We start from the raw sequence: 15929 nt of genomic DNA on the forward strand, positions 1-15929 counted from the left end.
GATAAATCCAATCAACCTATTCTTCCCAACAGAGTGTAAATTGACGCTAGTTAAATTACAAGTGACTAAAGTATTTCCACGCTAAGCTGGCCAAGCCCCTTTTCTATACTAATAGCCGATTGGTTCACAGAAAATTCAAACTAAATGTGTTCACAATTGGTAAGCAAACCTGTTATTATCTAAAATAATGTTAAATAATTATATAAACTATCAAAATGCAAATGATTTCAAGACATTAGCACTTCAGAGAGGTTGTTAGAAAATCTGAATTTTTTATCATAAAAGGTCGATATAAATACGCGCTTGTACACGTGCAGCCCGGGGGGTGGGAGGGGGGGGGGGCAAGACGCTCCGGGGAACCAATAAGTTGTTAATCCTGTCGTCTATCAAGAGTTTACCCCTTTCCTTAATTTAGAATTATTATTTTATCTAAAAATTCTAATATTCTCGTAACTTTACATCTGTCATAGGTTTTTGCTTAAGTTTTCTTAAAAAGAAAAAACAATATAATTTTAATAGAGCAATCGATTGGTTATTTATATATGTTTATTAAGGAAATCGATGAGGATGTATATTGCATGCGAATATTCTAATAAAGGTTCCTGAGTAATTTCTGCATTAAAAGTCCTGGCATTTGTCTGTTAAATTAACATTGCAAAATGTGATTTGTTCACTTTAGGCTCGCTGTGTAGACTGACTGACTGAGAGACAAGGTAGCGAGCACTCGTGATGCGGCAGGTAGTCTCAGTGTGCCAACATCCTGGTCCTTATTGACTTTAAACTGACTTTTTCAGCGAGTTTAACTGGAAATGTTTCTTTACTGATGATCATATCAGATATACAGTAAAATAAATTGACACACAGCCAGCCACTATTAGAACACCCGCAGTAGAAAAGGCAGAATAATCACGTTTATCAGGAAAGTGTTCAGTGGGCTGCCAGACCAAGATGTTGACGTTGTAATGTACTGTAGTAGTGAGCTTCAGCGCCTAAGATCTTTAACAGCGAACATTAGTTTAGTAATAACACTTGTCGTCAACAAGTATGAGAGTCGTTTCTCATTATCATCGTTAGCTGCAAGTAAATTATCAGCTATCGATGTAAATAATGGCATGTTACACACACAGAGTAATTCTCAATTGCGTACAGTAAACTTCAGAATGTATTCCTGGAACAATTCTAAGCCACAATAACAATATGACAAAATGTCGGAATCCACATTGTTTCCTAGCTACAGCACTTGAAAAACGTAAAAAGTATGTTAGATTGTAGTGAAACAGCCGTAGATTTTTGTATATTTATGCAAATAACTCTACATTTGCTTACCGTCTACACAATGTGTATAGTTGTGTTATTACAGTGAATATACAAAATTCCCTCTTAGAGTGTACTTACTACCAAATTGTCTGGCTTCGCTCAGGTTAAGCAAACACCGATTAACCTTAACTCACAGTTTGCCCTCCCAGACACGGTATTAATCATGGATGATAATAGAATGTCAATATTGTCGAGCCAAAGCCACACAGAGGGTGGCTTTCCGTGTTGGTATTTTGCAGCTTCATCAATGAGGCGCCGAGTTTTCGTGTTAATACTGTTGAGTTTAGCCAATGAGAAGGAGATCTCAGTGTTAACAGATCCAGCTAAGCCAATGAGGGAGCGAGTCTCCGTCAGCCCCTGAAGTACCAGCTAGGGACAACTGGGCCTGGCGAAGTTAGGTTAAGGAGGCACCACCCTAGTGCGTCGCCACCTTCTTCAGTGTTCTCTGGTCTAACAGTCCTTCTTTATCCTTAGTCTTGTAATTTGTCTTCAGGTTTTATCTAATTCAATATTTTTTTCTTTCCTTCGCGTCCATCCGTTCTTATTCTTAATGTTGTTGCTATTTTGTTAATTTTTCCACTTCTTCCATCTTTCTGTTTCTTACTTTTATCTACTGTTTTTGTTTTCTTCTTATTTCTCCGTTTCCTCGAATTTCACCTCTTCCTCAGTAGTGTTGTTAAGCCTTTGTGTTTATAGACGTTAAAGCTCAGGTCCTGATATTTTCTTCTAAAGCTAAATCTTGCAGGTGTCTTTTCAGCACAATTTATTATATATTCCCTTGAACACTTAACTAGAATCTTATTGACGACTAAATTTGTTTTATTTTGCAGATGGAGAGGAACATATAACATCCTTCACCAGTTCTTGGGACATAAATGTGGATAAGGAAAATAATAAACATCGTTGAGAGTAAACATGTTGACCGATGTGTTTAGGGCAATTAATTGGATCACTTTTAGCTGCATCACCAAATCCGACGGTGAGGTAATCGCGTTCATATTGACTTAGACTCGGATACATATTGCAGCCCAAACACTGTACTGATATTAAGTGAGAGAGTAAATATATTTATGTGTATGCCTCAGAAATTCATATATACCCGTATATCTAAAGTATATAGTATTTGTACAGTAAAAATTGCGACTATATTGCTAATATTTCTGATCATCGACTTGAGGAATGTTAATAGAGCTATTCATGTGCAACAACTGCATGAAAGATATTGACAGAGAAGTGACAGAGGTGTACATTATATTCGGCAAGTAGTGTAGCAACTCCGGTATAACACTACAAGACGAACGAACGTGCAGGAAATATTCTCAACCCCGTCCACAATCTCACAGACTCACACAGACACTCAGCTCCATCCCAAAATGTCGCCATGAAAAATCCAAACAATGAATAGCTCGACACCTTACTTACGCTACACAAAACTTAGGACACGAATCGATTGAAACAGTCAAGATAACTCATTAATCCAGATAAAAATAATGTGTGTTCCTTTCATGTAAATTATTATAACATTAATGAACCTCCATCACCTGTACTCACCTGATGTGTTACCCTGGTGATTTCTATCTATTTTCTAAATCTAAAAATACCTTCGAAACGACAAAGACCTTAATAACGCCGTGATGGGTATGTTCAGCACACTCACAAAGGAAGGTTGAGTCAAGAGGTGGGACATGTGCTTTAAAAAGGAAGGCGAGTATTATGAAGGACCGTAAATTAAATACTATCTCACATTTTTTTTCTCCTCTTCTTTCTCACTATTTACTACCTCTCTCTGTCTCTCTGTCTGTCTGTGTCTGTCTGTTTGTCTGTCTGTCATTAAATTGTACTATGGCGTCAAATTCGGCAGTAGCTTCAGGTGAGAGGAAATCAGGGAAAGAAAGATTACCGGATGGTATAAAGACATTGATGGTGGAGAGAGAGAGAGAGAGAGAGAGAGACTGTTAAATTAAATCACGTCAAGTCTGTCAACGTTGTCCTGTGATTACTTGATGTTGGAGGTCTCTCTCTCTCTCTCTCTCTCTCTCTCTCTGTCTGTCTCTCGTGTGTATGTGTGTGTGTGTGTGTGTGTCTGTGTCTCTGTTTGTCTGTCTGTCTGTCTATCTGTTTCCACCTCTCTCTCTCTTTCTCCTCCATATACACATCACAAGTCATGTACTCAAACTACATATATCACAAGTGAACGTATCTAATCCCTCCCTCAGCATATGCTACGACACGATCCCTTCCCATAATGCGGTCGCCTTGCACACTCTGGCTGGCAGCTTTACGGTACCATCACCTCGTTGTGTTAGATGTTTATGTTAAAAGTAGAGGAGGAGATTGACGGAAGGCAGGAGAGGAAAGCTTCTTCTTCTTGTTGAGTCAGGAAACACACATTGGACAAAATTCTCTTGGACAATTCCCTACTGGACAATATCCCAACACATAATTTATCTGCGTATAAAACTCTACTGGATAGAAATGTATTGAACTAACTGAAACCTGGCAAAATACCACCGCAGATTTTATCAATACGGCGATTATCCCGGAGTCAAGGTGGTGTGGAGGAGCGTTGAGATTAAGTTAAATATAACGTACGAGAATAAGAATACCATTAAGTACTGGTAGTAGTAGTAGTAGTAGTAGTAGTAGTAGTAGTAGTAAAGTGGTAGAATCTTTCAATGGCAGTAATATTAGACAAATATTAAATATTGAATTAATACTATAACTTAACTTATCTAATTATAACACTAACGACTAAATATTAAAATAAACACACAAATTAGAAATGTTTATAATGCAAAAGAAAAATAGAGAGATGGAGAGGGAAAAAAGGTGTAAGGTACGAGGGAATATAAATATACAGTACATCTTTGAGGGAATCACCCACTGAAGCTGGTTGTCATAATGTGTCCTCTGGGATAATGGTAATGTTGAGATCAAGCCTTCAAAAGGAATGAAAGACGTGTGTGCATTGGAGCATATGTTTGTGTATGTACTCATGTGGGTATGTATATTGTGAGTGTGTGTGTGTTCATGTATATCTTTGTGTATATGTATATGTATGTGTTTTTGTCTGGGGGAATTTGTGTAAACATGTTTGAGTATATACGTGTGTTTGCGTATATACAGTACAGTAAGTAGTAAATAGCACTGACTTAGTATAATATTTTTGGCTCGTTACTTTATATACATATTCATAGTAAAATGAGACACAATCATTGACAGTAATAAAAAAAAATGAAAAATAGAAAACAATTGTTTAGAAATATGACGACGAACTCTTCACTCGCATTATGTAGAATTACGTAGCCATATTGTGTAGAATATAATAGCCATATTACGAAGAACCTAATAGCTTCATTGTGTAAGACTTAGTAGCTATATTGTATACAATGACGAGATTATACTGCGCAGAATTACATAACCATACTGTGGTAATCTTAAGATAGCATTTTATTCAGCATTACATATCCATATTCCATACTGTCGGGTGGCACTGTTGTGTTGGAGTCAGACGAACTATAATCAACAGAACCGTGTACAAGCAGCCACAGTTTTTATAAGGTTGTGTACAGAACTCTCCCGTGTCTGACTTTCACATAACAGTTTTAAGTATATTATATAGAAACAGGAAACTATACCTTTTTACGATTGAACAATATACCCATACTCTTTAAAATTGATCGTAGACAAACTGTTTAGAAATAAGGATAAAACGAGAAGAAAAAAAATGTAAACATACACTATAAAAATGCGTATATACAGGACTGCGTAACAATTCAGCTTCGGATTTTAGTATCTCGAAAACCAACAAACTGCAGAGTATTATTCAAGGAGCGTAGGGGGGGGGGGTTAGGTGGATGGTGAGGTAGGTGTGGTGTGACACTGCCCCCTACTCATGCTCCTCCAGGCGAGAGGTCGTGTATGAGCCAGTACAAATATTTACTGTTTGTACCTTTTTGTCACTGAAATTCGCTACTAGTGTTGATGATGACACTGGCTGATGTAAGAGGGTTAGGTGTGTTTGTGTGTGTGTGTGTATGTGCGTGTGTGTGTGTATGATATAGAACAACCAAAAATGGAATAAAACATGTAATGTATATTCTCATATATTTCCCTTGCTGACGTACACACACACACACACACACACACACGCACACACACACACGCACACACACGAAATTCCTTCACATTCACATTCACTCTTTTAACTATATTTATTTTCAATAGTTTTTTCTAATTTAATTTTTCTTCTTTTGTTTTCTCAACTTTTAAATTATATTAATTTTTCTCTTGTGAGATATTTTCCGGTTCAGTGGGTATTGTGTTCCTCCTTTTTGGTCGATTTCACACAAGTTTGATCACCATAATACTGTGATGGAAGTGATTATAGTGATGGTGGTAGTATTGGAGGTAGTGGAAGTGGTAATAATAGTGATGGTGGTTCTAATGGTGGTGGTTTATGTGAATGATAAGGTGGTGGTGATAGTGATGGCGGTAACGGATGATGTAATTATTGTTGACGATGGTGGTAATGGTGGTGATAATAGTTATACTGGAGATTGGTGATATAGTAGTGGTGGTAGCGATTGCAATTTAAGATTAACCTTATTTCAGTCTCCTTATATTCTTAGCCTTTGTCATCAGCCTATGTCATACCTTCACCATCCACCACCCAGCTTGCCGTACCAGGAGGTCCCCCTTTGATTATAATGCAGGAAACGTATAATTTTTCCCTCCCATAAGTTAAGGCGGAAGGAAAACTCGAGTTCCACCGTCACTTTAGATAAAAAAAAAATGTCATAAATTTATCTTTTTTTATACCAACTTCCATTAATCAGTTTTGGGATATATATATATATATATATATATATATATATATATATATATATATATATATATATATATATATATATATATATATATATATATATATATATATATATATATATGTGTGTGTGTGTGTGTGTGTGCGTACGTGTGCGTGTGTGTGGTGTGTGTGATGGTGTGGAGGTATTTGATATTCTTCCCTATCTGGAGATTTCTCTGGTATAAATTTACCTATATAGTAAACATAGGAGGTTAAATGTAAATGTGTGTCCAAAGATCATAACTTAAGCTCAAAGATGAGTTACGACAAGAGGAAGTGGCTGCCTTGTTTTATTATAGTATAGGTTTACACAACGCCGAACAGGATTAGTTGATTCGAATAACATAAAAAGTTGTGTCAGAGCTGATGAACATTCAGTCAGTTATTACGAAATTTCGACATAGCCATTTTAGTTAAATTCTGTTAAGAGTCATGTCGACTCCTTATGCACTAATTAACAGGATGATCGATCTTTCTGATATGTTTGTGGGAAATTTATCTCTGATCTATATTTACAGATGTTGATGGTGAACAAAACAACCTACAGATAATACTTGTTTACTTTGGGATCAAGGTGCAGTTGTTGTATGAACTATCCCACAGAAAAGACTTTAAATAAGTAATGACTGCTAGTGTATATAGTGAATAAAATAACCAAATTAAAAACAATGAATCGCTTGGACTTGTTGTAAATACGGATAAAAATACTAAAGAAAAATATAGATTTCTCAGGTGTGCAGGTGTAACCATTGTGTGGAACAAGTCTTAGTGATAGAAAACACCAGAGGAGAATCTATATAGTTAGTGTTACATTCAGGTGTATGTACTGAGCAAAGACACCTACAGAAAGTGAAAGTGTGAGCCAGGATCCGTCTATCACAAGTCCTTGAGTACAGCACCAGGTATAGGAACATCTCCCAACCACAACTTCATCAGTCTCTTGTGTAATGTCTTCACCTCCCTCGTCAGAACTTTGTCAAGTGTTGGGAACCTCTACCTAGCACCCTCTAGTGACCTTCTTAAAACAAAACCGCAGGAACTCTCCATCAATATATTTTCTTACAACATCGACACACGCCATCAACGCCAAAATATCAGTACAGTACTCGACCTTCCCCTAAAACAACATCCATCCTTCAGCCTCGCCAAAGTACTCTCTATCATTCAACGTAGCTCTATCCTCCTCCTTCTCCTCATCATCTTCGCCATTGTTTTTATAATCCTCGCCAGAACAACGAACCTACGGCCAAACTCGTGAAAGATCGACGCCACATCCTCCAGAGCATCCTCACACCTTATCCTCGCCAACTCCTTATTATAGGAGGATGGTGAGCAGGATGACCTACTGCTGGAAACGTCTGTTGCTGTGGCTGCTCCTCTGCTGCTGCTTCAGTGAGTATGCTTCACCAGGTTTATATCGGCAGTAATATTTTGACTGTGTGTGTGTGTGTGTGTGTGTGTGTGTGTGTGTGTGTGTGTGTGTGCGCGCGCATTTCTACATGCCTGGAAAAAGATTTGTTTCATACAAGACGTCGTTTACCATCAAAAGACAGGCAAATTTACCTTGAGTAGGTTAGCTGGGGTTAGATTAGGTCAGATAAGATTAAGATAGGCTTAGTAACATTTACGGTATAATTTGTCTCTCTTTTGATGGTAAACAAGGCCTTAAATTAAACAAAAATTGTACCAGACGTAATTAATTTTTCCCATTAAGTTGTTACATGAAACAAAAAGTTTCCTTTATATATATATATATATATATATATATATATATATATATATATATATATATATATATATATATATATATATATATATATTTATTTATATTTGTGTGTGTGTGTGTGTGTGTGTGTGTGTGTTGTGCTTGCGACAGGTTTTACACCTTAAGAAATTCACGCCTAGTTAGCCACAGGGGCGGCCATCCTTGAACACGAGATGCAACCATTATTATATACATAATTTTTAAGCAACATTTGTGTATTTATATTTTAAAACAATCCAGTTTTAATACCACATAATGTTTTCTTCTGTTGTGAGTAAAAATGGGCCTGGAAACCGTGTTCTTTTAATACAAATTTCTTTTTAACTCTGAGTAAATTTAAACATAAAATGAACACGTGAACACACATAACAGGGATATAATTGATTAATGTGTAAAAGGAAGAATTTGTCCTTTATAAAAAACAGTTATAAAATACAGTTAGAATAGGTAGGAACTTGCGTGTAGTTTTTGTGTTTATTAATTCAAGAGAGGATGTACAGTCTTATCACTGTTTCAGACAATAAAATATAAAATAAGAGAAAGAAAAAAGTGTTGCTGAATCACTTTTGCATTTGGGTTGTGGAGAGAAAATTCCTCGGTGTAAGAAAAAGAAGTTGTGTCGCCTTTATTGCCTTAGACAACGAGAGGAGTAACTTTTTCAATCATTTTTGCGCTAATATTGTAAAAATAATACATACAAAAAAAGTTTCACAGAAAACCAAGAAAGTGTTCACTGGCCTCATGGTATTAGAGGAATTACATTACAAATATAAGAGTTTCGGATGATGAAACGAAAATGCCGTGTTGCGTTTATTGCTTTTAAGAGACGACACAAAACAAAATAAACAAGGAATGACTTTGGGGAGCATTGTGTGTGTCTTTGATGGTGGAGCTTCGTACGTTGGTGAATGCTTGTTAAAAGCTTTTACGATGGAAACAGTGATTGTGTTACAGTAAATGAATTATCCTGCGGTGGAGCTTCAAGGTCGCCTAATGCTATCCTAGTTTGTTTAATGAAGGGGATTGGTTGACTGTAGATTATGACAGGACTATGATACCAAGGAGTTGAAACCTATCTCGATGTCACAGAGTATGAGTTGTATTTTCTTCTTTTACTGTATGTGGATAATGATGTACAGTCCCCTTCACAAGTGTTTTTACAGGGGCTCGTCATATAAGCATTCCACATATCTTTGAGATATTTGTTTTAATATTGTTTGAATTTAACTCCATAGTTTTGTTCAATTTTGAGAGTTTTCTTCTGTCGAATGTAAACACACACAGCGTTGCCACACTGTATAAAACCTGACGAGCCCCTGTAAACGTACTTGTGAAGGGGACTATACCTTCCTCCCCCCTCTCCCGTGTCATTAGTCTCTTACCTCTTCCCTACACTTGCTCTTCCTCCCATCTTCCTTCTTTCCTCCCTTATTCTGTATCCTGTTAATTCCTCTACTTTTCCTTTTTTTTTTACTCCACTCTTTGCCCGTTCTTCCCTTATATTTCCTCTCTGTTCTCTTCTTCTATATTTCTTATCCTCATCTTACCTCGCTTCTCCTCCTCACTAGGCATCTCTTCATTTCTCCCCTTTCTATCCCCTCCACATTCCTCCTCTCATATTTTTATTTTTCCTCTCCCTTCCTCTTTCCTCTCACCTCACTCTTCCTCTCCCCTCCTCTCCTCCCTCACCCCTCCCTTTCCTCTCATTCCTCTTTCCTCTTCATCCCTATTAATTTCTCCTCTTGTTCCCTTCCCTCTTCCTTCCTCTTCCCTTATCATCCTTTCCTTTCTCCTTCCCCCTTTCTTTCTCCCTCCTCTCTCTTTCTTAATCTCTCCTCCTCTTCCCTCTTTCTTTTCCTTTCTTTCCCTTCCTCTCTTCCCTCCTACCACATCATCCTCCCACACTGCCACCTGCCTGTGACGTCCATCAGAGATAAGGAAACTTGAAGGAAATTCACAAAATTCTGCTAGCTGGGGACCTGTGTAGAACAAACACACATGCCTCCTATTTACACACACAGACTCTTACGCACACATGGCCCTGATGTACGTACACTTGGATCTTAAGTACGTACACATGGGTTTTGCTTACGTGCAGAGGCTCATGCACACATGGCTCTTACGCACACAGATTCTCACGCACATATAGTCCTGATGTACGTACATTTGGATCGTTCTTACGTACACATGGCTCTTATGTACACAGTCATAAGCACACATGACCCTGATGTACGTATAGTACACTTGGATCTTACTTAGGTTCGCATGGTTGTGCTGTACAGGTATGTACACTTGGATCGGACTAACGTACATGGTCCTGTATACATAGAACAAATTTATGTACACATACCTGACATTTACAAGCACGTGGGTCTGGGTCTTGCACGCGTATGGAATAACTCATCCGTATATGAGATGCCGCTAAGGAAAACATATTACATATACATACACAAAGATGATGTTTTATATACATACAAAGGAACGTCTTCATACATACATATGAATGATTTCATACATTCACAAGGCTGTTCTCATAGATAAACAAAATACTTTAAAGACTAGATATTACAAAGAAAAAATTAAGGGTACAATAGAATCTCGGTCTCATTTTAACGACATTATAGCTGTTGTTTTCCCTCGTCCTGAACTATTGCCTTGAGTCATAGGTTCACCGGGCAGGGAAAGATCTAACGAGGAAAGTTCAGATTATGACCATTAAATATTTGAAAGAGAATGTCGTACTAGTTCAACCTTTATTTATATATATATATATATATATATATATATATATATATATATATATATATATATATATATATATATATATATATATATATATATATATATATATATATATATATATATATATATATATATATATATATATATATATATATATATATATATATATATTTTTTTTTTTTTTTTTTTTTTTTTTTTTTTTTCCACGAATATATTCTAACGCAAATGTGTACGGAAGGGAATATATTCGCATATAAAATGAATGTATATGAACGCAGTGTTTATATAGTAATTAATACTCACAGGTTTATAATACTTTCTTGGTATGAATCAGAAATCTGAACTTTTCATTTTGTTCATATAAGAAAATATAGTCACATATGCAGTAATTCCTAAATTGCATGCAACACAACACTGGCCCTTCAATTTGTTGACGTGACACACTATTTCACACATTCTTTATTTTTCAACAACAAAACAGGAAATATTAGTTAAAACATAGTATTAAAAATTTTCTCGAATTGTAATCATTTTTAGAATAAATTCATATAATATACGACACGAACATATATAAAATATTTAGTGCATTTAGCAGAGCGACATACTCCAAATAATTACGTGTAAAAAAGCTCGACTTTTCAGAAAATATAAAAATAATAATCGAGCGTAACATTACATAAACTTAAACGTAAATGTAAATATCACACTACTAAAACCCACTTAATTTCCTGGTTTAGAGTATGGTTAAGGCTGTCAGGCGCCTCCCCAGCTTAGGATATACATGGCTGTGTTTATTTATGTCCTGGTTTCCATAGTTAACAAGCACACACGTATGTTAAACAAGAGGGTGTAGGTATAAGTTTCTTGAACAAAACCTTCAAGAGGATCACGGAAGAGGATTAGTTTTTAGCGCGACAACAATGGCTGTCTCCTCCCGGCCGGCGATGCTTCACCGAACAAATTCAATAGAGAATATAAAAAAACCCGACTTTTTTATTAAGCTTATTCTAGATCCCTGAAGCTCCTCAATAGCACTAGACTTTTGTTTAAGGGAAAGTCACTTAACCACACACACACACACACGCACACACACACACACACACACACACACACACACACAAGCGAAATTGAGAATAGAAACTTGGTGTTGAGACTATTCAGTACAAGGATATCAGCTGTGTCTATCCATACGTCCATTTAATCATTCAACATTAACCTGTATCGACATGTCAGATCTAATGGTATTATCTCGTGTACCTGGGACTGTACACGACATGGAGACCTAACCTAACCTAAAGTGTGTTGTTGTTGTTGTTGTCTTGTGTGTCAATATCCTCAGTTGGTATCTTGGAAATATCTCAAGATCAAGAAATATTACAGTGTATATTATAGAAATTTATGCAATACTATCAATGAGAGTGATTGAAATTCTACTTTATCCCATCTTAACATGTAACTGTTACTGATAAAATATATATTGTTATATATGAAGAAAATATAATCTTAATATATGCGCCAGGTAATATTAAGAGTACAGCGCCAGGTACATGTACATGTAAGGGGAAACTTATGTCCAATACCTCTACTCAATGCTCACTTTTCCCCTTTCTAATTTACATATACATAAACACACAAACTATTATGGGAAAAAAATATTTGTGTGGAGTAAAAATAAACATATATTTTGCGTCTCCCTCGTACCCATGTTTCCCGTCTCACGTTCATGTCTCTCATAAGGGTTTTATTACATTCCAAAAATAATAAATGACACAAGAATAAAAACAATTCCACAAAGGGTCACCACACATCAGATTAAAGCAGCTGTAACACTGTCTTATATACTATACTGTGACCCACTAAATCAAAATACCACGGTGACAGGTGGAGTAGATTGATCAGAATAAGTCTATGTAAAGGGAGACAGGATATTAAACACATCGACCACTCGAGTACTATAAACGAGATATTCAGAAAAGAAAAAAAAAATATATATATATATATATGCAGCAAATGCAGGCGTGTGTATGACTGCCACTGACTCACAACAACTGAACCGAATTTACGGGAAAGGGATTTTTTTTTTTACTGAACTGCAACAGAGCCTCTTGTTGTTGAGGTCAGTGATTGGAAGTGAATACAATGTTCTGGATGGAGTTTATGTGTCATCTAGTGAATGTGTGGCTCTCTCTCTCTCTCTCTCTCTCTCTCTCTCTCTCTCTCTCTCTCTCTCTCAGATTAACTTCCTTTCTACTCTTGTTCCTCTTCTGTCGATTTCTCTTCTCTTCCCCACCCTCTCCCCCCTCATTCTCCTCTCCATTACACCCTCTTCTCTTCTTCTCCTCCTCCAACCATCTCTTTTACATTTTTCTCTTGTCATCGTCCTGCTCCCCCAACCTCTTCACGCCTCTTTTATTACTATTACTACTATTACTATTACTCCCACTATTACTACTATTACTACCTATCATTCACCCTTTTTTCTTCCCCTTTCACCCCCTTTTCTCCCCAGCTCCCTCTCACGTCTTCCTTCGCCTCAGTAATCTCCTTAGACAAATACTTTCTCCTTTACGTGATAAATATACCATTTTACCCTGGACCAGACAGCCCCCTTCCCCTCTACCCCATCCTCTTCACCCCTTCCCCTCTACCCTATCCTCTTCCCCTCTACCCCATCCTCTTCCCCTCTACCCCTCAACCCCATCCTCTTCCCCCCTTCCCCTCTACCCTATCCTCTTCACCCCTTCCCCATCCTCTTCTTCCTCCTCCACAAGTACTTACCAAGAAGCCGAGTACACTACAGTATAGGATATTTTATTATTCCCTGCAACACTAATCACTATTCATGGCTATGTATCTGTAAAATCTTCCTGAATAATTATAGATAATAAGAAATAGAACAACTATACTGATGATGAGGGTAAGATAGATTTAATATTGGATGTAATTATTAATATTTTTTTTATTTTTTTCTAGTGGTGTCTCAAATCTCAACTTTTTTATATATAATATTTTGATTAATCAGTAAAGGAGAACTACCACAAATTCTCTCTTTATTCTCTGTTCTTCCGAGGTGTTTCCTCTCGCTTTATACAGCCTATAGCAGAAGCCGCCAGCAGTACCTCACATCGCATGGCAGCATTATACATCACATGACAGCCCGTACCAGCACATGACAGCACTTAACACATGACAACACTTAACATCGCATGACAGCAATCAACATCACCTAACAACGGTACACAATAATTATCAACAGATTATAATGAAAGAAAAGCTTAAATCATAACGGTACTTTACGGTATATACTAACACTACACAATATAGTATAGTGCCTAATCATCGGGAATACACGTCCAGCAGACCTATAGTGAGAGCTCAGCATAATGTAGATGTGTTCATTCTTAAGAAATAATATGTTCTGTTTCTGCGATGTGGTTTTCAGTTCATGACGTCACTTCTGCTATGTTCAAAATTATGTAGTTTACAGGAATTATAGGGCTAAGGTTCCAGGTCATGAACTGTACTTATTTACGAGAGAGACAATAACTTACTGCTTTGTGTAAAAGTTATTTATATTTACGGCCATGGCTCTGCAAGATATCCGAGCATAATAGGAGGAAAATGAATGCAAATTAGTGAAGCCTTTGTGGAGAGATATTCTTTCACGGGTTAAAACAGATGCAGGAAAAGAGCGTTACAATCTCAGATATATCGTCTTGGTAATTATTGTTTTGGAAATGACAATATCCAAGAACAATACACTTGCACTGAGTTAACGACGATGTGGGGTTATAGTAGAAGTAATTCAGTCGAGGCGTTAAAATGGTCAAACACTGGTATGATGATCAATATTTCATGTCCATTAGTTCCTTAACCTAACCTAACCTAACAAAGTGACACAAGTTAGAATATTTTACATTAAGGGGTTGTGGAGGAGATGCAGTAAATGTTCAACTCTTTCAATACTGCTGATGCCAAGTGTCGAGTGAGTGCTTCAGTCGATGCTTCAGTCATGATACTTCTTTATCAACCTACTGAGATTCATCGCCGTCTGTTCAGTGGTTTTGATTTATTATTATTATCATTATTTTTATTATTATTATTATTAATATATTATTATTATTATTATTACCATTTTATTCCTAAAGATGTTTTAAATCCGTAATGGTAAACTACGATCTTGTGTATAAATCTTTACAGTGATCACATTAGTGGATGCTAGAGATTATTTTTTCTCTTTTCTCTTTTTTTCAATTTCCCAGCAACAACATTCACCAGTGACTACTTAACACAACAAGTCTCAATCACCCATACACAAGGATCATGTGTATCGTCTTGGTGTAATATAGAAGTGAATTATCAATAGGTTTATAGACGAGTTCACTCTACTTCCTTGACTGCCTAAAATATAAATTCATATATGTTTTATTTCTGTTTTGTTACTGCACCCGCCGTAGCTCGCATAAGTTACCAAGACTCAATAATTTCGTCAACTTCCCAACGGTGATACACCATCGTTATTAAACAATAAACAAATGTCTGTCTAGAATATTCAGTATCAATCATACATATGTAAATTTAGGGATTGGAACAAATATGTCAGCCCTTTCGTTGGTCAATGCCAGTGTGAGTGTGTGTTGAATACCTCGCCTAACGAGTGAGGCTTATCGCTATGAATGACAAAATGTGGCCCTGAAACTCACAAGAACGAGCGCCTTGCCTCCCTACACTATATGATCGTCGATGTTGAGGAATCTTAAGAGAATGACGAAGAGAAAAACACAAACAGACGAAAATTGATGGTCTGTGATTATTCTCGACCCTGATATGGTTGACAGTCACGCCTCAAACAACAAACACCTCAGCTATAATGCTTGTTCCTGTAAAGATGGAAATACGAAAAAAAGCTAAACAAATAAAATTATGAAGTCTGCATTTTTTCTAAAGATGAAAACTGATATAAAAAAATCTTCAAATAGAATACACAGTTTAATAGTTTTTACGGTATATACTTTTGTTTATTTGTGTATTTGTCTAGTTAAAAGTGAAAGACGTTAAGATTAAAACAACGACCGTAAGTATTGGTTTTAATGTGACTTGTGAATTATCTTTACAATTGTGGCTTCTACGTGTAAATAGTTTGTTTTATAAAAATTATTGTGCATAGTGTAGGTTTTACATTTAAATTGTTGTTTTATGTATAACTTGTCGATTTTGCATAGGAATTGTCTTCGTCTA

The 15929-nt window shown here is 36.5% G+C and overlaps 1 protein-coding gene across 1 annotated transcript in view; it reads left to right on the forward strand.

The window, feature by feature from the left end:
• Positions 1-15929, forward strand: part of LOC121871951 — a 62166-nt gene that overhangs the window by 11987 nt on the left and 34250 nt on the right. Inside the window, exon 2 of the mRNA XM_042374572.1 lies at positions 6703-7576. Coding sequence (XP_042230506.1) covers positions 7510-7576 — 67 coding nt within the window. The 5' untranslated portion in view covers positions 6703-7509. The remainder of the gene's footprint in view (positions 1-6702; positions 7577-15929) is intronic.

This window comes from Homarus americanus, unplaced genomic scaffold (genome assembly GCF_018991925.1).
Source record: "Homarus americanus isolate GMGI-L3 unplaced genomic scaffold, GMGI_Hamer_2.0 scaffold48416, whole genome shotgun sequence".
NCBI lineage: Eukaryota > Metazoa > Arthropoda > Malacostraca > Decapoda > Nephropidae > Homarus > Homarus americanus.